General features: G+C 42.1%; 1 protein-coding gene across 1 annotated transcript in view; it reads left to right on the top strand.

Moving 5' to 3' along the window:
* The window catches only part of Klp10A (kinesin-like protein 10A), a 182,756-nt gene that overhangs the window by 143,533 nt on the left and 11,671 nt on the right, over window positions 1-27,552 (top strand). The window contains exons 2-3 of the mRNA XM_080276866.1: window positions 7,441-7,535; window positions 10,140-10,220. Of these exons, the coding sequence (XP_080132992.1) occupies window positions 7,441-7,535; window positions 10,140-10,220 (176 nt within the window). The remainder of the gene's footprint in view (window positions 1-7,440; window positions 7,536-10,139; window positions 10,221-27,552) is intronic.

The raw sequence follows: 27,552 nt of genomic DNA, 5'->3' as shown, positions 1-27,552 counted from the left end.
ATCTCTTCCTTTCTCCTCCACTCTCTCGGCTTCCTTCTTCTTCTCTTATCTCCTCGTTTCTCCTCCTCCCATCTCATTCCTCCTCCCTCCTTTCTTCCCTCTTATCTCCTCCTATCTCCTCCTCCTCCTCCCCTCTCTTTTAGTCACATAAGTGTCGTCTGGATCACTGCCTTTTGTGCCAGTATTGTGTGATATCAGGAGTGCCTTTGAGGGTGCCACTCCTGCCTTTTATTGTATCTCAGAGCCACAGGTGCCTGCTGAGAGAGACACACACACACACACACACACACACACACACACACACACACACACACACACACACAGAAATAGTGTAGAATGTGTGTGTGTGTGTGTTTTAGTGTAGAATATTTAGTGCTAGTGATGGACAGAGAACACCTTCTGATATAGAGTGTATGTTTGTGTGTTTTCAATTTGTGACAAAACGTTGTTTGGTGCAGTCAAGTTTTTTTAATGTACCCTGTGCCAACCTCACGTGTGTATAGACCTATTTCATGGGTGTTTTTCTGGGTGTTTTTTATTTGTGTTTGGTGAGTGTAAGATAAGGACGTGCGGTGTGTCGGGTCTGGTGGCATGAAGGATGCTGATTCGCTTTATCGGGTTATGTGTGGCTGGAAACAAGGAGGACATTGTGTGTGTGTGTGTGTGTGTGTGAGAGAGAGAGGGGGGGGGAGAATGGGGGGATAGACAAGGGTAGGAGTTGAAGAAGGTAGGGAGGACCAGGTACCTAAAGGGAGGGAGCTGGGGTAAAGGTAGGGACGGAAGGATAGATAATGTCTGAGGTGGGCAGAACAAACGCTGATACAGGAGAGGAAAAATATACATGAAATCGATTGATAGGAGAGATATAGACAGGAAAAAGATAAAACTAAGAGAAAGAGAGAGTGAGTCTTGTGAGGCAGGATTATGGTGTGAGGGGGAGGGAAACGGAATAACATTTAAGGGAAAGACGGAGGGAGGGAGGGAAGAGAAGAGGAAAACAGGCTTGGGTTAGTGGAGGCTGCCTTCCCCATTAACGAGGTAGACAGACAGACAGTTTAACAGACAGGGAAACGGTATGGCATAGGGGAGAGATGGGGGAAGGAGCTGGAGAGAGGCGCAAGGAGAGAGTCGGAGGGAATGAACAGGAGAGAGAGTGAGAGATGAGGATGCTGTGAACGTAGGGGAGACGGTATGGTATGGGAGAATGGTAGGGGTGAAGAGAGACGTGAGAATTGTCGTAGATGGATGGGGGAAGTAGGAGTATGAGAGGAGGGAGAAGGTATGGTGAATAGGGGGAGGTGCGGAGGGGGATGAAATGTGAAGGGAGAAGGAATGGTTAGGAGTGAGATGTAAGGAAGGGGATGAGAAGGTAGAGGGGTGAAAGAGGGAAGGTTTGGTAGAGGGAGGCAGTGAAGGAGAGAAAAAGTATAGTAGAGGGGAAGACCAAGGAGGGGGGAGATTTGTGAAATGAGAAATAGGGGCATCGTGAAAGGAGAGACCCAAGCAAGGGAGACTGGGCTGGAGGAAGCTGAGGGAAGGAGGGAAATGAAAGAAGGAGAAAAGTTAGGAGAGAGAGAAACCAGCAATTTCGGGACGGGAAGAAACAGAACGAGGCTTAGACGAAAGAATGATATTGGAAGTGAATTGGCGAAAAAGAGACAATTGTAGATGGATAGATATAGAATTAGATTTAGATATAAGAATGAGTGGGATGAGAGAGAGAGAGAGAGAGAGAGAGAGAGAGAAGCTAGGATAGGAAGAGGTAGAAAAAACTAGGCGAGGGAGGACAGGAATGGAAGGTCACTAGTAACCAACCCTCCTGTGACAGCCTCCCTTCCCTTCTTCCCCTCCCTTCCACTCCTTCTCTCCCCTCCTCTCCCGTTCCTACTCCCCCCCCCCCCCCCGTCCCCTCTTCTCCCTCCTCCCTCCATCCGTCCTCCCCCCCTCCCCTGTCTCACCCTCTTGATGTCTGCTCCGATAACACCTCACTCTCCCTCTCTTTGCTCACTCACTCTTCTCCTCTTCTTTACTCACCCTTACTCTTCCCCTCTTCTTTACTCACCCTTACTCTTCCCCTCTTCATTACCCACCCTTACTCTTCCCCTCTTCTTTACTCACCCTTACTCTTCCCCTCTTCTTTACTCACCCTTACTCTTCCCCTCTTCTTTACCCACCCTTACTCTTCCCCTCTTCTTTACCCACCCTTACTCTTCCCCTTTTCTTTACCCACCCTTACTCTTCCCCTCTTCTTTACCCACCCTTACTCTTCCCCTTTTCTTTACTAACCCTCACTCTTCCCATCTTTACCCCACTCACTCTTCCTTATTCACTCTTACCCTGTTTGCTTTTCACTCATAATGTCTGCTTACTCACCGTACTCTTCCTGTCTTTTCTCTTTCCCCACACCTCTTCCTCTTTTCTCATCCCTTCCTCCTCTCTCTTCCCTGTTTCTCTCTTCCTATTTACCATTTCTTCCTTCATTCTCACCTCCCCTTTAATCCTTTCTGACTCATCCCCTGATTCGCCCACCCTTCTCTTCCCCGCCCATTTTTATTTTCAGATAGAGCATAACATTCTCCATTTCTTGAGGCTTGTATAAATGTTCGTGTTTTTCCCTTCCAGCAGACATAATATTTTTCTTTTTACTCATTCGTTGCCATGATGATCAAAGGTGTGGGTGAGGGATATTCTTAGACGACAATAGTAGTTATATATATTAAAATAGATAGATAGGCAGATAAATATAGTTACGGTACATAAGACTGGAGAACGAGAGGAAATGGTAGAGGAAATGTAGAGACAAAGGTATATACTCATAGAAAGACGTCATTTTCTGGTAATTGCCCTTTTCTGACAGTCGGGTTCCCTCTTAGTGTGTGCTTCGATAACACCCTCCCGTCTACCCTTTCTCCACTTTATTCCACTCACACCTTTACCTTATATTCTTGTATCATTTTTTTTTTTCCCTTCTTGACATTCTAACCTTCCTCCTACAATTTCTTTCTCCCTTTCGCGCTCGCGGGGGCTAAAAACACAGCTTTCTTCCCTCGCCCTCACTTTCCCCTCACCATCGCACACATCCCACCCTCCTGTCATAACATCCACAGAAATCGCCCTGTGTTTACCATAGTTACCAAAATAAAAGTTACGTCCCAACTTCCAACGTTCCCTAGCATCTGTTTGACTCTACCTAGCTTCTCCCCTCCCTTCTACAGTTTCCCCCTTCCTTCCCCCAGCTTCCCCCCTCCTTCTCCTACCTACCATAGCCTTCCTAGCCCACCTTCCTCTCCCTTGCTAGCTTCACCTCTCCCTTCCTGTAGCTTCCTGCCGCCCTTCCCCTAGTTCCAGTCTCCTTCCAAGTCCTTCTTTCCCTTCCTATCCCCTTTCTTCAAGCACCCCGCCCCCAACGCCTTCCCCCTTTATCTCCCCCTCCCCTACTTAGTTTCCCCCCACTCCCTCCTCCCTTCCTTCTACCGCCCTCCCTTAACTTCCCCTTCCCCCTCCCTTGTGGCTGGTAGTTGGTTGCTCCCCCCTCCAGTTTTTGTTCAGGTGTGCTTTTGGGGAAGGTTAGTGTGGGCGTGAGGTTAGTGTGCCGTGTGTGTGTGTGTGTGTGTGTGCGTGCTGTCTCCACCCACATCTTTACCTTGTTTGCTTCCTGTTCTTACTTTTCTCTCCCATGGGCATTTTCTTTATTTTATTTATTTATTTATTCATTATTTTATTTCTTGTCCCCAGCCACTTCTTACGCCTCATTCCTTCCTTCCTCATATTTTTTTCTCTTCCTCTGGTGTAGCTTCTTTATCCTTTTTTCCCTTCACCCACCTTCTTGAATTGTTTGCGTCCTCTTCGTAACTTTTCTCTCTTCCTTTGATGCCTCTTTCCGTTTTTGGTTTCCCTTTTTTCCTGTTTTATCTCTGTTTCCTACTCTTATTTTGCTAACTTCCTTTGGTGTCTTCCTGCTTTGGTTCTCACTTTTCTTTTTTTTTTTCTCTCTGTCTCTCTTCCACGTCTTTCATTTTGCATTTTCGTCGTCTTATTATTTTCTCTTCCTTTTGGTGTCTGTCTCGTATTATTTCCCTTTTTTCATCTATTTCCTCCATTGTTATTTTTCAGGTCTTTCCTTGGCTCCCGCCCCCCATTATTTACACACACACACACACACACACACACACACACACACACACACACACAGTTTCGTCCTTTCCAAGTTTCTTCCATGTTTAAACTCAATAATGTGTCCCCATCTCTTTTAACCTGTTCACCTACTCCTATTTTATGTTCAGACTTTCCATGTGTCATTTCTTTATATCTTTTGTAGCCTCGTAACTTTTCCATTTGTCCCTTGTTTTTTTTGTTTTGTTTTTTTCGCTTTTTTGAATTTTACGTATCGTCTTATTTTTCCGGCTCATGTTTCATCTAATGTGTCCCATGTTTGAATTTGATTTTTCCTTTTTCCCTGTCAGAATCTGCGTTTCCTGTTGTTTTCATCCATTCATTTCTCTCTCTCTCTCTCTCTCTCTCTCTCTCTTCTAATATCGCCCATGTTTTGTGTGTTTACTCCTCTCTTCTCTCGTTGACTCTTTCTCCTCTGCTTCTGTTTACACCTGCAAGCCTTCAGTTCCCCCTGGTTCATTTCCTTCACCCAGTTTGCTTTCCTCCCTTCTTCTGTCCATTTTTCATTTCTCTTTGGCTTCTGTTTTCTCCCATTTTCATTTACTTCCTTGTTTTACTCCTTCACTGTCTATTTTTATTCATTAACCCCTTCACTGCAAAAATTATTCCTTAAGTTTAAATGGATAATCTTAAGGCAGAAAAAGTAAAGCCAGACGAGACATAATTGTGGTGAAAGGAGGTTAAATTTCTTCTCTTACTCACTGCCTGATCACCTTATGTGTTCTCATCCTACCTTGACTTATATTTTTCTTTTTAATTTAGTCTTTTGAGATCATCAGACCAAAGAAAATTATTTGAAAGTAGCAAGAAGAGACACATGGGAGAAATAACTAGAGTAAAAAGTGGGATAATCCTCCTCGCATTATGTCGAAAAGTGGATTAATTTACCTCCATAACTGTGTTGAAAAGTGGGCTAATTTCCCCTCATACTTACGTTGAAAAATTGGTTAATTTTCTCCCGCTATTAGGGTGAAAAGGGGTTAATTTCCTCCATAATTATGTTGACAAGTGGGTTAATATTCCCCCATAATTGTGTTGAAAAGTGGGTTAATTTTCCTTGCTCTTACTCACTGCTTGATCTAATGTCTTCTCTTCCCAGACGTGACATATAAGGCTGGTGTAGGTGCGAGGTCACTGCCTTGCTCTGTCTGCTCTCTTGCTGGATCCTGTTTCCTGCTGCCTATTCGTCCTTCTTGTGTCACCTTGTCCACACCTTTATATTGGTCTGTCTCCTCCCTGTTCTCCCTCCTCTTCCTGTTTTCTGTTCCTTCTGTCAATAATTCTGTCTGTCTGCCTGTATCTGTCTACTTCTCTGTCTGTCTGTCTGTCGCCAAACGCCTTAATCTAGGAAAGACTGGCCACAGACGAATCGCCTCCATTCTACCCTTTCACGCGCCTTAAGGGTACCCTCTCTCCAACACATATATACCCTGTCTGTGACATTTCTCCCCACCCCATCCTTCCATCACATCCTCAGTCTCCACCTCAACCTCCTCACATACAGCACACTCTCCTAGTCAGTCTCATGCAGTAAGTATCAAACAAACTTAGTGGAGGAATTAATCATTTCATTCGTTGCCTCCGTCCCTCTCCCATTGAATATAAATCCTGTGATCCCTTCGTGTGCAAACTGAGAAAAGAATGGATCCATGTATTTATTTATTTATTTATTTTTTATTGTTTCTGAGAGCTTGTGGGGGGTTGTGATTGGAATGCCTTTGTTGTGATTTGATTGGCACAGGTCTCAGTTTGTTTTCCCGAGTGATGGAGGATGGGGTTGTCCTCTTTCTCCCTCTAGTCCATTTTGTCTTTATTCTCTTCATTGTCATCGTCATCAGTTAATATCGTCCCTACAACCACCACCAGATTCATCATCATCATCAATCATCATCAGTTAAAATCGTCCTTATCACCACCGCCACAATCACCATCATCATCATCATCATCAGTTTATATCTTCCTTACCACCACCACCACCACCATCATCATCATCATCATCATCATCATCATCATCATCATCATCATCTGTTTGCGTTATCATATCATCCCAGTGGCAGGCAAAGGTCATGAGTGTAATATTTTACTTCTGATTGGCTGACACCTCATTTTTTTCTGATTAGGCGATTGGGGGTGTTGTTGAAGGTTAATTTCTCTCCTTATCCTTCTTTTTTCATGGTCTTATCTTTTTATCTTTTCTTCCTGCTTCTTTATTCTCCCCTCTCATGATTGGTAAACATTTTTGATAAACAGTTTTGTCCATATCTCCTCCCCTCTGTTTTGCCCAGCTTCTCTCCATACTGCCTCCCTCGCTTCCCTTCTTCCTCCTCCTCCTCCTCCTCTACCCCTCCCACTCTCCCTTCCTCCTTCTCCTCCTTCCTTCCTCTTCCTCCTCCCCCTGTTATTATGGTCAGTCGGTCACTCACTCAGTTATCGACTAGAGCGCCTGGCCTTGAAAACTGCATTGTCTGTGCTTTTATTTTTTACCTTTATACACTTTAGGGGCATAAGGCCATAGAAATACTGTTGTGTACTATAGCATATTTTAACCTTGAAATTATCTTCGTCTATCTTTTTATCTACTTAGTTTGCTCTGTACACCCATTAAAAAAATATATATTCGTTACCCCTGGGTGTGATGAGTTTTGAAATGGTTTGTCAAATTGAAACGTTGTTCATTTGGTACTGTTGGTAGTTTAGAATTCTTGGTCCGTGTGTCATATAGTATCACACCACAGGGACATCGAATTATTTTGTTACTAGGTGTACAGCTCATATTGATCCAAGGACTGCAGTTGGGAAAGGTTAATATTGTCAAGGTGAATGAAGGCCCGGTAGATGAAATAATAACGGTAGGTAATATATAGTAATACATCGCAACATTTATTTCCAGAATTATATGGATGAACAGAATGAACAGGCAGGAACATTAAAACTCCTACCGTACCTGTAAACTTAGAGAGACTGTCGTGTTAAATGAAAATGGAGTTGCAAATGTAAATACGTAAATGACTAGCGAAGGAACAGTAACCGATTCTTCAGCTCAGTAAATGCAGACTCCCTGGTTGGGGCTCATGTTAACGTTATGCACCGGTAATTGAGAGAGAGGGAGAGAGTAGTCTTTTTTTTTACATGCATTTGGGAATAGTAATACTCACATTAAAACTGAGCCTATATCTCCCGGCACAGTGCAGTCAATATTAACCTTTTGTGTGTGTGTTTTTTTTTATACTGTATATTGATCTGTTTTATTTTATTTTTCTCTTGCAGGTCGCGTTCACTCTGCCACCGTATCAGCCGTCAACCCCACCGCCAAGAGCGTGACGGTCGAGTGGTTTGAGAAGGGGGAGACCAAAGGCAAGGAGGTTAGTATGCATAACACTCACATCAGCCCAGGGTTTGTTGATGGAGAGTAATATCAGTGGTTTTTATTTAGGCGTGATATGGGAGGGATTTATATAACATAGAATAAAACACTAAGCTGGGAGTAATATCAAAGGTTTTTTTATTTAAGCATGATATGGGAGGGATTTATATAGCAGAATAACACAGTAAGGTAATAAGCAAAACAAATCACTTAGGAAAAGGTGTTGTGGAGCTTCCTTACCCGACGAGAATACGGCCAAGGCGGTCAGTATGCAGGCTAACACTGACAGGAATGACAGGAATATATATAAGGCTTTTTATTAGTTCCTGTTGTACCATGACAGTTATTTATTTATTTATTTATTCATTTATTTTATGAGTTCTTCCTGTACCATGACGCCTCTTATACCAACCCTTATTCCATAGTCTTTTTATACCAGGCCTTTGTACCAACATTTTATTATTGTCACACTAATATTTGTCAAGTACTGTCACACTAAAAATTGTTAAGTTTCCTACCCTCACCTTTTGGCCTCATGTTACTGTCCTAAAACTCATAGAAGTAGATATCATAGTCAGGCTTCAGTAACAGCCTTGAGAGAATTCGTATGCCCGGCTGTTTGCTTTCTTTTTGTACTCCTTTGTATATACCAGCCCTTTGTACAAACCCTTACCCTTTAGCCCATTATACCAGGCGTGTAAACTTAACCTGGTATACCTAGCCATTATAGAGACCCATAGCCCTTTATATCAACCCTTTATATCCACTTATACCCTTTTGTACCTTATACTATCCCTCCCCCCCCACTTCAGCCTTTGTAAACCTTTGACTGTTCAGCCTTTTATACCACCCTTTATCCTTCAGCCCTTCATACCAGCCCTAACCCTTTACACCAGCTCTTACCCTTCACACCATCCCTTAACGTTTACACCAGCCCTTACCCTTGACACCAGCCCTTATCCTTTACACCAGCCCTTACCCTTTACACCAGCCCTTATCCTTTACACCAGCCCTTACCCTTTACACCAGCCCTTACCCTTTACACCAGCCCTTACCCTTTACACCAGCCCTTACCCTTTACACCAGCCCTTATCCTTTACACCACCCCTTACCCTTTACACCACCCCTTACCTTTTACACCACCCCTTACCCTTTACATCACCCCTTACCCTTTACACCACCCCTTACCCTTTACACCAGCCCCTACCCTTTACACCAGCCCTTAAATCCTCTTCGTTATCCCTTTTGGGTGTAAATTAGATTGTACGATGGGTTTGTGTGGCGTGGGGCACGGTGAGGCACGAGTTGGCTTTGTTCTCCTATGATGATTAGGTTGGGGCCTGGCCAGCATATTGATGACCCCTGCTGGAGTGGGGTGCCTTCACGTGGTGGCACTGATATAACTGGAGCTGCATTATTATTATTATTTTTTATTTTATTTTTTTTACTACTGCTACTGCATCTTCTACTGCTACTACTACTACTACTACTACTACTACTACTACTACTACTACTTGTGCTGGAGTGGGGTGCCTTCATGTGGTGGCACTGATATAACCCGGAACTGCTATGTGATTATACAACTGTCCCTCATCTCCTTCGCTGTTCGTTAAGAGAGAGAGAGAGAGAGAGAAAGGAAGGTAAAATAAGCCCAGGACGACAACAGCAAAAAAACAGACATCAGGGTCCTCACTAATCTATATATGCTGGACAGGTCTCTCTCTCTCTCTCTCTCTCTCTCTCTATCTATCTATCTATCTATCTATCTATCTATCTATCTATCTCTATCTCTATCTTTTTATCTATCTTGTGGTCAGGACGCCCCAGTCGGAAGGAAGGTATGAAGAGGCTTTATTTCCTTGTAATGATAGAAGCATAATGATGGCCTGTATGAGGGCTTGTGTGTGTGTGTGTGTGTGTGTGTGTGTGTGTATAGAAGTGTTTAGTAGGTTATTTGTGTGTGTGTGTGTGTGTGTGTGTGTATAGAAGTGTTTAGTAGGTTATTTGTGTGTGTGTGTGTATTTTTGTGTTTGTGTTTGTGTAAGAGTAGATTATTTATGAGGGAGATGATGGTCAGGTGGGTAGAGAAGTCATCCTTTGTTTGACAGATATGGGTTCGATCCCAGCGTAGAATAGGAAGCAATTTGGTTTTTAAAATGGTAAAAAAAAATAATAATAATAATAATAATAATAATGCTCTCCAATAAGGTCCTCAGATATAATTTTAAAGACCACCTCCCCCACTAAAATCATTACATCAGTCCTGAATGAGAGAGTCTTGGCGTATATTGAGATTGGAAGGTGCATATTACAGCCGAAGTGGTAACATGTGAAGGTGCGCGCCTTTTAGAACGAACTGTTATGGCTCTCCAGGTGTCAGTCTTACAGTGTCATCATTCTGCTTTACAGATGGAATTCGATGCCGTTCGTTGATATCATTTACAGTTTTTGATTCTGTAGTTTTAGTCATTTACAGTGTCATTCCACTTTCACAGGTTGAGCTGTATGCAGTGTTCGCAGCCATAAGCCGTTTTACCTTTACAGCTGTTTACTATAATTTTGTAGCTTCAGTCATTTACAGTGTATCTTTCTACTTTAACAGATTGAATTCGATGCCGTTTTCGCCCTCAACCCCGACTTGGCGCCACAGGATCAGAATGCTATGCCACCGCCCTCCAAGTTTGTGAGTATCAGTGTTTGTGAGCCCCCCCCTCCACCCACTGTCTCACTCACAGCGTGCCCTTCATTCTTCACGCTGGCACACATCACCTGGCCAGTGTTCACACCTGCGCTCTTAACCCTGTAGTACGTTGATATATATATTTTGCTACCACTCGCTGATTGCATTCACATTGGAGAGAGCTCACGTAGAAACTTCCATTAACCTTTTCACTGCGATAAGGTCATTTGGCTTCCTGCTGCCATGAAGTAATTGTATTCAGCTTTTGGGAGATCGTAATAGAAGATATAAAGAGCCCCAACGCTTTCAGTACCATGATGTCTGTGATTTTATTTGTAGTCACCAGATTGCTTTATTGAGCTTAAGGGAGACTACGTAGTGAAGGGACTAACTACTGTAACGCCTTGAATTGGCCGTGTAGTTTTTCAGTGAATTCTTCTTCCCTTTAGACAGTTATATTAAACTTACGGGAGACTTTTCGTATTGAAGAAGTGGGGTACAGCCTTCACTCAGCCATTAATTACACGGGTTTTGTAACTTCTTCAAATGGGTAACATATTTCTGTGTTAATGTTGCTGTGACGGGATGATTTTGTTCAATTTAGGACAGACTTATTAGTGAAGGGGCTAATGAAGATAATTTAACCCCTCCAGTTCAGAGATTGCATCGTAAGCTGAGCAAAATCGTCCGGAAATGGCAGGAATGTAAAATGTCGTGGGATTCAGTGAGTTAACCTAAGTAAAATCGTTTAATGACAACAGAAATAAAATTAAAAAAAAAAAAAACGGAGTGAAGAGGAATAAATACGGAGTGAAGAGGTTAATTTTAAGTATGATGATTCTCTCTTTTATTCTTGTTAGTGTCAAATAACTTCATTCAACTCAGAAATAGCGTCTCGTATTGGCAGGGTTAAGAGGTGCATCCACATTGACACTCCTGTGCGATTTAGTCACACCGGCACTGGCACTATTTTACCCGGCACTTCTCACACACGGTGGCACTCTCATGGCTTCCTTATCACATAGCAGATTTGTCAGATGGCACTCCTCACAAAAGCCATATCAACTTTTAGCACCTCACACTAGAAGGCCTCACTCATGGCATCCCTATCACACAGCACATTCTCACTTGGCACCCTGTTCACCCTGCAGATTGTCATATGGGACCCTATTCACACTGCAGTGTCATATGGCACTCTTGATGGAGCACGTTGTCATATGGCACCCTTATGGCACAGGAAATTATCATATGTCACTTTTATCACTGCAGACTTTCACATGACACCCAGTTCAGGAGCAGGTTTTGTATGGCACCAGATTCCTAGAGTACATGTCATATGGCACTCTTGAGGTATGGCATCCTTGTCATTTGGCACTCCTCTGAAAATCAAGGTCAGCTTTTAGCACATCACACTAGAAGGTCTCACTAATGGCACCCTCAACACAGCAGATTGTCATATCAGTGTCATTTAGCAGCCCTATTACAGCAGAGTTTGTCATTGCATCCCTTACAGAAATCACAGAAGCCTTTTAGCACATCACACTAGATGGCACTATATTCACAGCTCTTTATATATTTGTGTATTCAATTTACAGTGTCATCTAGCACCATGACTCAGCCAGAATAGCATGTATACTGTATAGTGCTGGACTCCATAGCCACACCATCACGCCCACCTTAGTCACACCATCACGCCCACCATAGCCACACCACCACGCCCACCATAGCCACACCACCATGCTCACCTTAGTCACACCTTCACGCCCCTCCACACCACGGCACGCCCGCCATTATGCCTTTGTACAGCTGTGGTCATTAGTTCCTTTACGTTCCGGAGATTCCAAGCTGAAGATTCAAGATTCATTTCATTGTTCATCAGTGTTTCAAGATCTCATTAATCTTTGACACCATTGAAACGTGGATGAGAATTACTGAAAAGAGATTGACACCCATTGATTTGTTTTTATTAGCTTAGCAAGATAGTGTTAGATTCTTTACATCGTCTTTACTTCGGAGTCACAAACAATGACTGTAATATTCCAACCCATTTGCTTAGTTTTTATTAGTGAAGCAAGGTAGTAGATTTTAGCACGGACTTGCAGATATAAAGGAACTGTTGATCACACTGTATCTTTCGTCCCCTACACATAGCCTTCATTATCGCCTCCCTCTATCCCCCACACACCCACAGTTCAATATCTGATGCATGTGTGATACCCCTCTTCCCTTCTTCCCCTTCCCCTTCCCCTATGCCGCTATTGTATGTAAATGTGTACAGATTGATGATAAATGCTTATGTGGAGGTCTTGGTAGGGTCTGATAAGGGAGGCCTGGGATGTGGGATGTTGGTGAAGAGAGGGGAATGTTGAGTTTCGGCGATGTTGGATGTTGAAGGGAATTGTGGGGTGTTGGGTGATGAGGAGTGTGAGGTCTGGGGCGTGGGATGTTGGTGAGAAGAGTGTTTAGTTTGGGTGATGTTGAGATGTTTAAGGAAATTGTGAACTGTGGGATGTTGAGTGGTGCTGAGTGTGAGGTTTAGTGAGGTGTATGGGGGACAAGGATGTACAAATGTTGGATGTTGCCTTGTGGTTTGAGAAAGCGTGAGATGTGGGATGTTAGTGATATGCAGGAAACGATAATGTGGAGTTCAGATGTTGAGGGATGTTAGAAGTTGTACAGCATCAATGTTGCTTTGTTATTAATGGAAATGTGGGATGTTGGATGATATTTAGAAGACAAGTGTAATGTAATTCTGGACTAGAAGATGTTGAGGAATGTTGAATGTGTTGCTTTGTGATTTTAGAAACTGTGATATATGCTCAGATGTTTTTGTGGTCATCAGAAATTATTATGTGTGATGTTGGATGCGTTGGGAACCAAGAATGTGGAGTTCAGATGTTGTGCTAGGGACCTGAATGAGAATGTTAGGTACTGTGGCTGTTGAAGATGTGTTGGATGTTGATTAGTGTGCAGAGGAAAGTGTGGAATTAGGATGTTGTGGAGTCAGGCATGGTTGAATGTTGAAATATCGGAAGGGGGGAATATGAATAATGCTTAAGATGTGAGAATGTTGAATGTTCATAATTTTAGGTAGGGGATGTTAATATAAGTTGTCATAATGATAGAGTCTCGTTGTTTAGTAAATGCAATACGGGAAGCTGAATGAGTTGTTTGATGATGAATAAAGTTAAGGATACCCATGTGAAGTTTAGGAAATAGTAGTCAGAGATAAAATTTGTAGTGGTTTTGTATTTACTGAACTGTATTGGATTATGTATGGCCTCAAAAATATTAGGAATCTCTCTCTCTCTCTCTCTTTCTCTCTCTCTCTCTCTCTCCTTTTTTTTTTTTTTTTTTTTTTTTTTTTTTTTTTTTTAAGGAGGCAGGCTTGATGCGATGGCGAAAGATGAAATGTGAAAGTTAAAGATATCTGATATTGGGAGGTGTAAGTGCGAAGGTTGTTAGCCAGGGAAATACACACACACACACACACACACACACACACACACACACACACACACACACACACACAGAGTGGTAGATAAACAGTAATTCTCCTTTGAAAGTGGTTTGAGATGTTTCAGACGAAGATATGTCAGGTTTGTCGGTAGAGTAGATGGTTAAAATGTGAAAGTTAAGGATATTTGGTACTGAGAGAGAGAGAGAGAGAGAGAGAGAGGTTGCTGCTTCTTTTGTAAATACGAAGGTTATTGGTAGTGAAAGTTAAAAGTCTGGTACAGTAGCTAAAATATGAGGCTCTGAAAGTAATGTAGGATGTTACAGACGAGGATATTATCAGACATGTGATTACGAAGGGTGAAAGTGAAAGCGGTGGATATTTGATAGTGGGAAATGTAGATATGAAGGCTGTTTAGTCAAGGAAGTTAAATATCTAGAAGCAAAAATATATTGTGGCCTGCGAAAGCGATGTGGGATGCTCGTGTAGAGGAGGATATGAGAAAATAGTAGTGTCAGTGCAACGAAGGATGTAGTGTGAAAGTTAAGGATATCTGATACAGGGAGATGCAGATCCGAAGGTTATTATACTCCTTTTACTCTTACTTGGCCCAAATTTGACTTACTGTATTTCCGTTTTGAAGCCTGAGTTGTAATTATACTTGTTTATGATGCTAGTCAAGAGGAATGGTATAGATAGGATGTACTGTTGAGCCTTAGCATTGTCTGTTTGTGCCATGGAACTGCGAGAAATAAGATGCCAAAAGGACGAAAATCTGGTGAAAAGGTTAATGATGGCTATATCTAACTCCCCTTCTCCCTCCCCGTTGGGTGTGTGCGTCCAAAGCTGAGGATGAAATGTGGAAGTTTAGGACATTCGATACAGGGAAATGCTAATACGAAGGCTGTTAGTCGAGGAAGTTAAAAATCCGGTAGCAAAAATAGTGACATGTGTGAGTGATTTGGGATGTTGCTGCAGATGGCGATTAGGAAAGTTTAGAGAGCCGAGGTTCTATGTAGGGGTTCTATGCAAAAACTTTACTTATTCGAAGTTGTTTATAAGTTCAGTTTACTGTACTTTTATTTCAATTCAGGTATCGAACACGTAAAGCAAATTAGTGAATATTAGTTATTTCGTATTCATGGTTTCCTTCACCTGAGTTTTGTGTGTGTATGTTTTCTCTTGAACGGATGCTCCCCCCCCCCCCCCCCCAAAAAAAAAAAAAAAAAAAAAAAGAGAGAGAGAGAAGCGGGAGACATTCATAAATGTCTTGAGCTAGTGTTATACATGAGATACAGAGATAGTTTATATATATATATATATATATATATATATATATATATATATATATATATATATATATATATATATATATATTACTTTTTCACTCATACATGCACCAATACTTCACAACCTGGCCTTTGGTTCCTTCTTTCTTGCATTAAAAAAAAAAAAAAGGTGAAAAATGCGACAAAGCAAATGATTCCCGATAATAAATAAACACTATGAAGACGTATATCGTATAAACTGGCTAACATCTTTTATTGACAGAACTAACCAAACAAGTGAAGAAGAAAAATGGGACGAAGTAATTTCTGATAATAAGTAAATGATAAGTTTATGGTTGAAATTAAGAAAAATCTTTTAATTAATCTGAATCTTTCCAGACGAATGAATAAATAAAAAAATGACAAATGACAAAACGGAATTAATCTTGGCAGTAATTAAATGGAGTAGAAACGTTTGTGGATGATATTAGCGGAGATCCTTTGTAAATGTGGAGCCATAGGTGTGGGATGCCGTGGGAGTGGATGCAGGAGGCGGGTGTGTGGGTTGACATCAAGGTAGAGAGAGAGAGAGAGAAAGAGGGGGGAAGGGAGAGAGGAGGAGGAAAGGATAGTTGGAGAGGGAGGGTAGGCAGTGAACAAAGAGGATGAGGAGGAGGACAGGATTAAATGAAAGGGTGGAGAGAGAGAGAGAGAGAATGGTGAAAAGTGAGTCAGAGGTGGGTGAAGAGGGATGAGAGTAAAGGAGAGATGGCAGGAAAACAAAGAGTGAGGGAAGAGTGAAGAGGGTGACGACTAAAGGAAGGTGTGAAGGAAGAGTTAAAGGATAAATGAAGGGAAACAGTTACATGTAGTTCACTGTGAGGAGGAACGCGCGTGGATAGAGAAGAGAGACAAGGGAAGAGGAGGAAAGTGAGCGTCAGATGGAAGGACGTGTGGGAAGAGGAATGAGAGGGAAAGAAGGGGATTAGCATAAAGGAAAAAGGAGGAACAGGTAGGTAGATAGGAAGAGGTGGAGGGGCGAGTTAAGGAAGCTCAAGGAGGGAGGTAGGGAGAACAAGAACAGTAAAAGAAAGGGAAGGAGGGAGAGAGAAAGGTAGGGCGGATAGGAACAGGTAAAGTATAAGAGAGAGAGGAGAGGAAGAGGGGGAGTAGGTCGGTAGGGAGGAAAGGGACGGGGAAAGGGCAAGTGGAGGAGGAAAGGACAGGGAAGGAGAGAAGTGAGGTAGGAGGGAGGGAGAGCTAAGAGAGGGGGGAGGAACGGACAGGAGTAGGAAGGTGAGGGAGAGGAGAGGGAAGCAGGGAGCTAAGGAGATGGGGGGAAAGTTGTTGATTGGGAAGACTATGGAGAGGGAAGGAGGAAAGCAGGGGGAATAGAGAGAGTGAGAGAGAGCTAGGAATAAAGGGGAGTTGGGGAGAATGGAGGAAAGATACAAAGATTGGGAAGTGGGAGAGAGAGAAGGAAAAAAAGCTAAGGATAGGAAGAAAGAAATAGGTGGGGAGAATAAGAACAAGAACAGGGGAGACAGGGAGGGGTGCAAGGGAGAGAGCTATGAGGAGATGGGGGTATGAGGAGAGGGAGGGAAGGAGGGAGAGAACTAAGGAGAGACGGAGGAGGCCGGGGTAGAGGGAGAGGAAGGTGAGGGAGGAGAGATGGAGGTAAAAGTGCATGACCCCGCCTGTATCCCGGTGCCTTAGTTTGGTGATACATGTGTGTGTGTGGTGCTCGATCCAACCCTCCTAACAATCAACCCATCGTCTCCACATACTAAACACCCCTTGTAATATACCTGCCATACGTATGCTGTAGTTGTGTTCATGTAGAAGGCTAGTTAAAGCGTCTGCCATCTAAGTCTGAACATAGTGAACATCAGGGCCAACATGTGTATTAGTTTTTTGCATGGTGGAAACGAACAGAAATAGTGACCATGTAAACACGATTGCCCTTTTTTCATGATGACACCCGAAAAGGCAGGAAAAATAGTGACCATATAACCACGATTGCCCATATTTAATCTTTGCATGGTGACACTGAAGAACTAGAAAATGCATCGTAACATACTGAAAATGATTTTCATAGTAATTGGTTTTTGCATGACACTAATGAACGAGGGAAGTATCCAGACGCAGTGTTTTTTTACGTGATTTGAAGATAGAGAGAGAACCGTCCATCATACGAGAAAAATGTTATAGCATCGTAAAAGTTAGCAGTAATACGATACCACTCGCAATAATTCACACAGGTGGGAAGTTATTATCCGGCTTACTGAGAAATGTCAGTTTCAAAGGTAGGACGTGAAGTGGCCGTTTTCTTTGGTGCTAATTTGAAGGGAAGCTCAAATGTAGGGAACTCCTGTGCGATGATGGGACTTTTAGTTGGGTTCTTTTCACATCCCCAGGTTAGCTTTTCTTTGCTACTTAACATCTTTCGTCGGCCTTCAGTTACTTAGAGAGAGAGAGAGAGGTAACAGGGTGGGTAAGCGAATCCCTCTCATCCTCCTTTGTTTCGTCTGCCACTTTAGATATCTCACATGGACCGTAAGTAACTGTGTTCCCTTGAGTATTAGGGCAGGTCACGGACGAGAATAAAAAAGCAAGATAACTTTTTTTTTTTTTTCGTGTGGAGGAGAGTGAGGAGGGGAACGTGTCGAGGAGAGAACTGAGACTTGTAAATTATTGCCGGGACAAAGTTTTGGGAATGGCTTATGGTTATTGGCAGATCCTGGAATGAATTTATATGAAGAATTCTTTGAAGTGGGAGGCCATTAGACCTACGTGTGAGTTTTACTTTACTGACCTGACCTACATTGGACGGTATTTGAAGGCAGACAGAGGACAAATGGGTAATGATAGATAACTGTGTGAATATGGATGACTGATAAACATATATGATAGGTTTGTGGTTGTGCTTATTTAGTGTTTGCTTGTAACTGTAAGGGTGAGATTATATATATATATATATATATATATATATATATATATATATATATATATATATATATATATATATATATATATATATATATATATATATATATATATATATTGCGTGTACTGTCATGCGCATCAGTATGGTGTAGATGACATGGCTAGGTTATGCCTGGTGGTGTGCATGTGTTAAAATATGGTTTTGTGCTTTGTGAATAATGACATGGCTCCGGGATATTATGTTTTAATGTGCATATATTGATATATATTGAGTATGTGGGTATAAGTGCTTGTAAAGTTCTTGATGGTAATGTATGGGAGGATATTTTGATGTTCATTCATGTGTGCGGTGTGTAACGGACGTGGGCATGTTTGGTTTGTATGCATTGTCATGTATGTTACTATTTAATGTGTGTGTGTGTGTGTGTGTGTGTGTGTGTGTGTGTGTACATAAGTATGTTTGTGTACATGCGTGTTAAAGGAAGGCCGTGGTGGCGTCGGTGGTGGTGGTGGTGGGGTGGATGTCCGTCAGTAGTGTATTGGCGGCGTGAGAAAGTGTCAGTATTGGTGTGTTGCGGCGTATAGAGTGAGTCACCCTCGCGTGGCACATTCCTCCACCGAATACCGTCCTCGCTGGACTACAAAGCAACTGCGTCTATTATTTTACTCCTGCCACAGTTACTGCGACTACTTGTATCACCACCTTCACCACAACTACAAGCAGTGTTTAATATATACCAACACTGACACACCACTTATACTATCAACACTACTACCATCACCATTCATTACTACGCCTCTTGAAATGGCTACTCCGACAGCTACTATCAGTCATCACCATAACTACTGCTGCTACTGTCGACTACTTTCGCCACCAGTACTATCTAGTCACAACCACCATCACTACCACCACTACTAACACTGCCATATTCATTACTACTACCACCACCACTGCCACCTACTGTTACATACAATTACTTGCACCACCATCTATCATTCACTACCTCCTTCATTCATTACTACCCACACAGGTACTATTACTATCAATTAGCAGCTATTTCTACTACTACTGCAACTACCCACAAGGCCAACACTATCATATTCACCACCAGTACAACATAAATGGACATCACAACCATTACCAATCAATACCACCGTCACAATTCCACATCACTACCACCACTACTGATTCCACTATTCATTACCACTGCTACCATCAACATTTACCACCACTACAACCATCACTACCATTACTACCATCAGCATTTTTACCACCACTACAGCTATCACAACCACTACTGCCAACGCAACATTTAAGTCATTCACCACTATTTATTACCATCTGTCTATAATACTGTCTCACAATTGGTTCTAGTATTAGCTACCATCCACCCCCTCCCCCCATCTTTAATAGAATTGCTACCGCTACTACCATCATCACAGTTACCCTACACACAATCAAGTCTTCATTCTCTACCACAAGTACAGCCACTCACCACACCTCCCAGGCTCACCCCAACCACAACCACTCACCACAATCAGAACACCCACCTGTAATCACACCCACAGCTACCACCACCACCCATCATAACTTTCAAAACCATAGCTACACAACCACCACAACTACCACCACTCACTACAAACACGACTACCGTACCACCACGCAACATAACTCGCAACCATAGCACCACCACCACCACACAACATAATTTTCACAACCATAGCAACACAACTACCACCACCACCATCATCATCATCATCACCACCACCACCACCACCACCACCACCACCACCACCACCACCACCACCACAAATGAACCCCAATGACGTAATGGTTGAGTGGAGAAGGCGAGGTCATGGATCGGGACCTGTCTTGTAGGCGGGTGTGGGTGGCAGTGTGTGGAGTGTGTGGGTATGGACAGTGGGTAGTGGTGTGGGTATGGACAATGAGTAGTGGTGTTGGTATGTGAGGGTGTAACTGGAATAACGTGATGTGGATGTGTTTGGCAGCCAGGAGTGTGGATATTTGGAAATGGTAGTCGTAAGGGTTTCAGGAGTGGATGATGTAAAGCTGCCAAGGGTGTGGATGTCGGTATGTTGTGGGAATGGTTTGGGTATGGAATGGAACTTAGTGCTGTACTGCTGTGGTAATGGCAATATTTGGTAGGGAGTAGTTTGGATATGATTGTAGGTTATTAATGATTTAATGTAAATAAGTATGGAGTGTGGGTTTATAGGGATGTTTGGATTGGATTGTAGCGTTGTAGCGTTTCTGGTATTAGTCTGGATACAGTAGTTAATAGTACGGGATTTTGTATAGATAGAATGCGGGTTGGGTCCTAATTGAGGTGTAGGCAGGGTGATGTGTAGTGTGTTATTTGTATTTTGTGGGGTTGTAGTTTGGATTAAAAGCAGATAGACCTGTGTGAAGTTGTAGTGTGATGTTATGGATATGGATGGCGTGGGTTGTAGTGTGTGGGTACTGATGGTGTGCGCTTGTAAGGTTGGATAGTGTGAGCAGTAGTTTGACGACTTTAGTTGGGGTCGGTTCTGTGGCACAACCAGAGGGATGGCCAGGGTGGCACTGACCACCTTAGAGATATGCCTGGCCACCCCGATGGCCTCTGTAAATTTCCAGGGGAATGCCCCCAGACACCCCATGGCTTTTGGGTGAGTTGTTGGTCGCTTGTCCAAACTTGACTGCACCAGCCCCTCTCAACACATCCTTTCCTTACCCCTTAGAGAAAGATCCTTCCCCACTCCCTACCCTTCTGCTGTTATCGTCCCTCACCCCCATCTAAGCCTCATGAGGAAGCCACCCCCCTCCTCCCCAACGCCCCGCCACCCCCACCGTGCCGCGGTGAGGTGGGGGCGGCGCACTAGACGTTCCCTCAAACCCCAGGAGGACGAAGACGAGGAATCCAGTCTATCCGAGGCGGACCTGAGTGACTACGTGTCGGGCTTGAACACTGGTCGTGGCGTGCGCGGGTCCGGGCGGGTGCTGCGGTCCTCTCACACCCACAGCAACGTGCCCGCCTCCGCCTACCATCCACAGCGCCCGCCCTCAGCCCACACTTCGCACCTCCCGCGGCCGCCGGGGCACCAGGTGGCTCGATCACAGTCCGCTTCCAGGCTATCCATGGTAGGCTAGACCCCGCCACGCCTGGGACCCTCACTCACCCCTACCCCACTATTCCCCCTCTAACTCCCCTCCTAACCCCCTACCCGCCCCGTATTCCCCCCATAACTCTCTCAACTCGCTGGCCTCCCCGGGGTCTGATATTAGAGGCTGCCCGTTTCAGTGCAATTGCCCTTCAGGCCTCGTAAAACACTGCTGGAACGTGTACCGTATAATACAGCCGCCCCAGTGTCAGGTGTGTACAAGGCCACCAGTGCAATACATACTACTCGTCCTTGTTGTGCCCGGGTTACCAGTGAAACCTTTATTTAACCCCTTCAACCAGAGGACGTAGTTTTAAGGTTATTTTTACTACATCCGGAAGCCGGTTCCCGGTGGCACTGATGTAACACGGCAGCTACGCTGCGTCTTTATTGAGAAGTCCCTCAACTCTTTTTTTTTTTTTTTTTTATAAAGTAAGTTACATGTAAATTAAACCTGCTTCTCGCCACATCAGTAGTCTTCCTGTTGTCAAAGTTATTTTGGTGTACTTAAACTTGTGGTGGTGTTTGTTACTCAGACCATTAGTGTTTCATACATTTGTTTCAGAGATATTTGGAGCGTTAATGTCTTTCAAAACAAACAAAACAAGGAAACGGGTAGCCTCTATCGATTGTCGCGTCCCATATATTGATCTGGTAATCTGTGTTGTCTTACTAACACGACCGCTTTGGTTTTTGACTGACGAAATATTTTACTGACAGTGACGCAAAATAAAGTGCCCCAGTTATTAACCACCCACTCCCCTTCATTAACCTGTTTCTCCTTTAATCCTTTCAATCTAATGACGTATTTATTATTATTACTGTATTATTATTTTTATTATTATTATTATTTTTATTTTCAGAGGCTTTATATTCAGGCCAGGAGAAACTTTTCGAACTGGAGGAGTTAGATGTGGCTTTAACTAACCCCTTCAGTACGAGAGCTCTTTCCTGAGTTGAATTAAAGCACACACACACACAATACGTCACAGGATTGAAGAAGCCTATTCCCCAACCTTATTCCCCTCCCCCCCCTTTTTTTTTTTTAGCATCATGGCAAGCGTTTAAATCTTCATAATTATATATAGAGGCTGCGCATGGTCGCTCTCCTAACCTGTGCATGATCGCTTTGCATGTTGTGCCTCTAGAGTGAGCTTGATACGGGAACTAACTCCTGCTTTTATGACCTAGTGTGCTGTTAGTAGTGGTATGAAATTTAGTTGCATGTGTGTGGTAGAGCTAATATTTCTTTAGATTATTGATTCGTTTATTTTTAAGTTTGTGATTTATACTGTTTTGATGTGACACTGCTCTTTTTTTTTTTTCAGATTATCGGGGTCTTTATTTATATATTGTATTAGCCGGACACAGGTCTGCTGGATTTCTTTACTGCTTTATTTTAACCGTATTTTAATAGTAAACATATTTTTCTCTTCCTTATGCAGTATTTCAACATAGCGGGTATGTCATTAACTAGACTTACGGTACATCATATAGCCTATGAATGAGTTCGTGTTTTTCATCATATTACTTGTGGTATGCCCTAAACGCAGATGACCAGCTCTTCTAAATGCTTTTCATATTTTACAATGTCGTAAGATTATGTATCATTTTGTGTATGTGTTTGGCTGCGTTCCGGTGACGTTGTCATGGTTACTTGGATGGCGTGAGAACCATCCCCCCCCCCCCCTCGTCCATGTCTCACCCACAGATGCCCTACAGAGATAACATTAACGTACACGAACGCATATGCACACACACACACACACACATACCTGAGATACCGGGAATAATAACGAGTGTTTGCTAAGTTATTGAGTAGTGGCCTGAATTTATTATCCGAAGAATGATCATTGTAATGGTTGTTTATGATAACTGTGTCGATGTTGAGAAATAATTGGTTATTCTCCTTGTATTGCACAGTTATTGACCTCTTGAGGCTGAGGATGCCATTTTTTTACATTCTTGCTGCCACAATGTCATTTTATTCATCATAGGAGAGACTCATCATGCTAATGGGTTAGATATTGCCTTCATTTATTTCCCTTGTTACCAGCTGTCTCCTGCAAGCTGAAAATAAATTGTTTGTAGACAGCAAGAATTTAGTAGAAAGATGTCCTAAGACTGAAGGAAAAAATCATCCATTTGCTTGATGTAGCTAGTGCTGAAGGGTAACTACAGTGGCAAACCAAATCGTGCAGCTAAATGATGGCCAAATGAGTTAAGGCACTCCAGCCAGATGCTACCCATATGATCTTGAATTCAAGGGACAGTTAAGTTTATTACTCGCATAATGCCACTCATGGATGAGAACCAGTCACCTTGACCTTGTATGTTAGGACGAAGTAATCTAGAGCCAGACCTGTACACTCCTTTTGAGGCAGTCAATGAGTGGACGATGTAGATAGATTCATTATTACCAGTGTAATATATATTTCTTGTATATATTATTATCATTATTATTATTATTTTATTATTTTTTTTTTAATGTTAGGTGGTGCTGGCATCTGTTTACCTATTAATGCTTTGTTGCCGGTACACCATGCTTTCAGATACTCATTAATTTTATTCATAAATATGGCTTTTCTTGCATATGCTGAAGTGGCTGTTGTGTTGACTTTTCCAGTGATGTGTGAAAGTTGAAATGAGGAAAGCAGTGGGATTAACTCTGAATCCAGTGGCATGTTTTTATATTATTCTTGGTGCTTTCAGACACTTTAATTCAGCCTTGTAGAGACTTACTGTGGTTGTTACACAGTCGTCATCATTCTCTTTAATAAGTGACACCATTCATGACATGAGTAAAACTGTTTGGAGGCAGCAAGAGTGAATTAAAGAATGTCATGTGATTTAAGAGTTTAATAATTCCACACCAAGTAATATCCTCCCCAGTCCATTTGCTGTGAAATGTGGAGCATTGGCGCACTCTGCCAGGCTGCATTTTCTTGCCCTGCCAACCTGCAGAATGGCTGTTGTGCTTCATAAACCCTGGCTTATTATGATTACTGGCTTGACTTGGCAATTCAGTGATAATGATGTGGAGTCGTATTCTTCTCAGCATAGGAGACTTCATAGAGCTCCTTTCTTAGCAGTTTATTGTTATTTGCATAAAATAAAAAAGATAACCCAAGGCCAAGAGCCTACAAACCGTGATCCTTCCAGAGAATATTCAGCAGAATTAATGAGCAGCAGTAGTCAGCATCCTTTAATTTTTGAGATGACTGGACATATTGCTTGTAACCCCTGCTGGGTGGATTCTTTTTAAGCTAGTTTACCACTCCTGAGTCATTGTTTTGTAACCATTGTAAGTTGTACCTCATATAAGGTTTGCAGCTTGACCCATGCAGACCTTCATTGTGCCTCATATGAGGTGTGCAGCTCAGCTAGGGGTGAAAGACAGGAGATTGTAGGCAGTGAGAGAGAGAGAGGAAGACAGCTCAAGTTGACCAGTTGCGTACACACCTTAATATTGCTTTGTATGTTACTAATACCTTTTTATTATCTGCATATTTTGCATGAGTAACATGCAAAAGGATACTAAGGCAAAACTGCTGAGGAACAGAGGTTATGAGGTCTCCGTAGTTTACAAGAATACGGCCGGATGAAGTTATTAGCTGTGGAATGATGGGCAGGCAAGAGTATTTTGCGTATGGCTCTAGCTGGAAGGACTAGTACATAATAAGATACAGCTTAGGTTTATTGTATTAGCTCTTAACACATTGTTTTATATGTACAGTACAGGTGTATCCATTGAGAATTAGGCTATGCAAAATTATAAGCAAGCATTAAACGTTCATTTTAAGCTGCAATACTAAGACTGTACTCATCATACATTGTTTATATGGCCTACCTAAAGAAGTAAACCAAGTAAACTCATATAGTGCTGTAGGTCTGCCATGTATGTGCCTTGTAATGTTCATGCCCCCTCTAATGCCCCAGTCCCTTTCCCCCCCCATCATGCACACCCAGGATGATGCAGGTGATGATGATGATGATGATGATGTGGATGATGATGATGATGATGATGATGCAGTAAGTAACGGCCTAGCGTTTCACTTATCTCACGTGTTCGTCTGTGTCTCCCTCGTCACCTTGATCCCCCCATATCCCGCTCCGATTGTTTCTCATTGACCCACATGTACTTTAAATGTTTTCCCTTGTCATGCAACTTTTAATTGATTCCCTTTGGTGGTTTGTTCTAGTCGATCATTTTTATTTGTTTGCCCCATGTTATGCTATTGTTACCAAATCCAGTTCTGTTTTGTTATGCAGATTCTTTTAGTTGTAGCCCATCACAGTGTAATACATATGCAATAATGTATTAGATTATTTCTTGGATCTTGTTGTCAGGGTCTTTATTATACCTATTGATCTAGCCATTGTATTATGATCTTATCCCAGCCAACATGCCTACAGTACAGTGGTGCAGTGTGTAGCCAACAATTTAGAAGGTTGAAGTTTAGCAGGGCTGATGCTTATACTTACAAAACATTCATTATTTTACTCTGATTGAGCAAACGGGATTGAGGCGTCTGGCAATAGATAGATAGATAGAGAGAGAGGGAGATGGGAAGTGTTATAAGATGGGCTATCTGTGTTACTTTTTGTAATTTACTGTTCTCTGCCTTTAAGTGCAGTTTCTGGCTGCACTTGTTTATTGAACATAAGCATACCATCAGAATTGAAACAGTTCAGTGCTAGTTAATGTCTCATTGCTCTTGCAGTTTTGAGATATAAGAGGGAATGAAAGGTGTGACAGATATAGTGAGAAGCAACTGTGGACTAAAAAAAGGACTGATGTGCAGGGCTAGTTCCAGTGGGAAAGGAGGTCTAGATGATGATGATGATTATAACAAGTATTTTGTTAGACAACCTAATTTCTATATTATTATTTGGAGTTGGGATAAAATGAAACAGGGTTGTACCATAGGAGTTACCAGTATACATGGCTGAGAGCTTTTTTTCATTGGCATGGGAAATGGTGTAATGCCTTTTCCTTAACAGTACAGTATATATTGCATCCTGTCATACGTTAATGTTTAGTAGATCAGTTATATAGCAAAGGATATGGTGTTATGGAGTCTCCCATGTTAATAAGACTACTGTATGACAATTACTTGGTAGCATGTTGACTGGGAGCTTATTTTTGCACTTTGATTTTCTTTATTTGTTTCCCCTGTCTTCTGGTCATTGCTAATCCCCCAGTCTGTGTTTATTCCTAAGCACATATTGTATTAGAAATCTCATTTAGTAACCAGGTACCTTGCATTTCATGGTAGTATGAAAGGTAGTCACTGAAGTTACTGCAGGAAAAAACCGCATTAGCATGATTCATATTCATAGGTTTAGTGGTATTTACTGTTACTGAATGTAATTTTAATTTCCATTTAATAGCTTTCTTCATGGAAGAGTATATATGACAGTTTGTTTAATGATAGTTGTGTAGACTTAGTGCAATGACAGTAGGCAACAGATGATTTAACAAATGTTGTTGAAACTGATACCATTAATGGTTATTGCAGAAGTTCTGTTTAAAAAAAAAAAAATGAAGACCATTTTCTATAAGTACATCTAGAAAATTGTGTACCAGAGAAATGTTCAATTGCATTGTGTTGTTTTCAAGACTGAGTTGGTCAGCTGTCTTGAAGGATCTTTAGATGGATACAGTACAGTATTGAGCCTCTTTAAAGCTTTGGCGATTGAGGAACGTTGTAAAGGTTTGTGATATGCATGTATGAAGTTAGCCTTCAACCTGAGCATGTCATTTTTAGTACATTCTTTCTGCAGTAGTCTGATTTTGACAGCTTAGGATATATTTTCATTTAGAGGGGTTAGATTTAGCCTTCAGTAATATCTTCTCTGTAAGATGCCCCTTTATCCAAATATAATTGTCTGGTAGCAGTTAGAATACACTACAAAATGACGTCACCTGACTGAATGGGCTGACTAGCACTCTCAGTTGTATCCATGAACATTAGTATGGTAATGTGATGCCCGTTGATTGTTGACTGGCTTCTCTGGAGAGTGTTTCATGAAGGAAAAGCTGCATTAGAAAAATTGTGGCCCTGTTAGTTTGCAAGTGCAGTAACTGTGATTTCAGTTGTCTTCTCTAAGCTGACTGTTGGCATGACATTAGCAGATACAGAAAAAAAATATATATATATATATATATACAGTATATGGAAGGCATTGAAGTACCGGTACATATCTGCTAAAAGCAGTTGTCATGATATGGTAATATGTTTAAAACCTATTCTGTTTATTATTGATTCAGAATATACCTCAGATGTTTGAATGTGAGTCTTTCATATCATTCATAAGGTATTTGAATTGTATAGTATACTGTATATCCAGTATGCCAAACTCTGTGATAGGACTTAAAGATACTGTATTGATATTCAGAACAGTACTGTACTGTCACAAAGTTGTCTCTTGTTGTCACAGATGTTGTCTTTATTGACCAGTGTCCTGGAATGAAGGTGTGTAATTTGAATTATTGACA

Source organism: Coenobita brevimanus, chromosome 67 (assembly GCF_032717465.1).
Source record: "Coenobita brevimanus isolate Jiangsu-jjx chromosome 67, ASM3271746v2, whole genome shotgun sequence".
NCBI classification, from domain to species: Eukaryota; Metazoa; Arthropoda; class Malacostraca; order Decapoda; family Coenobitidae; genus Coenobita; species Coenobita brevimanus.
The sequence above is the reverse complement of the archived record's forward strand: the minus strand, read 5'-3'. Positions and strand labels throughout refer to the sequence as shown.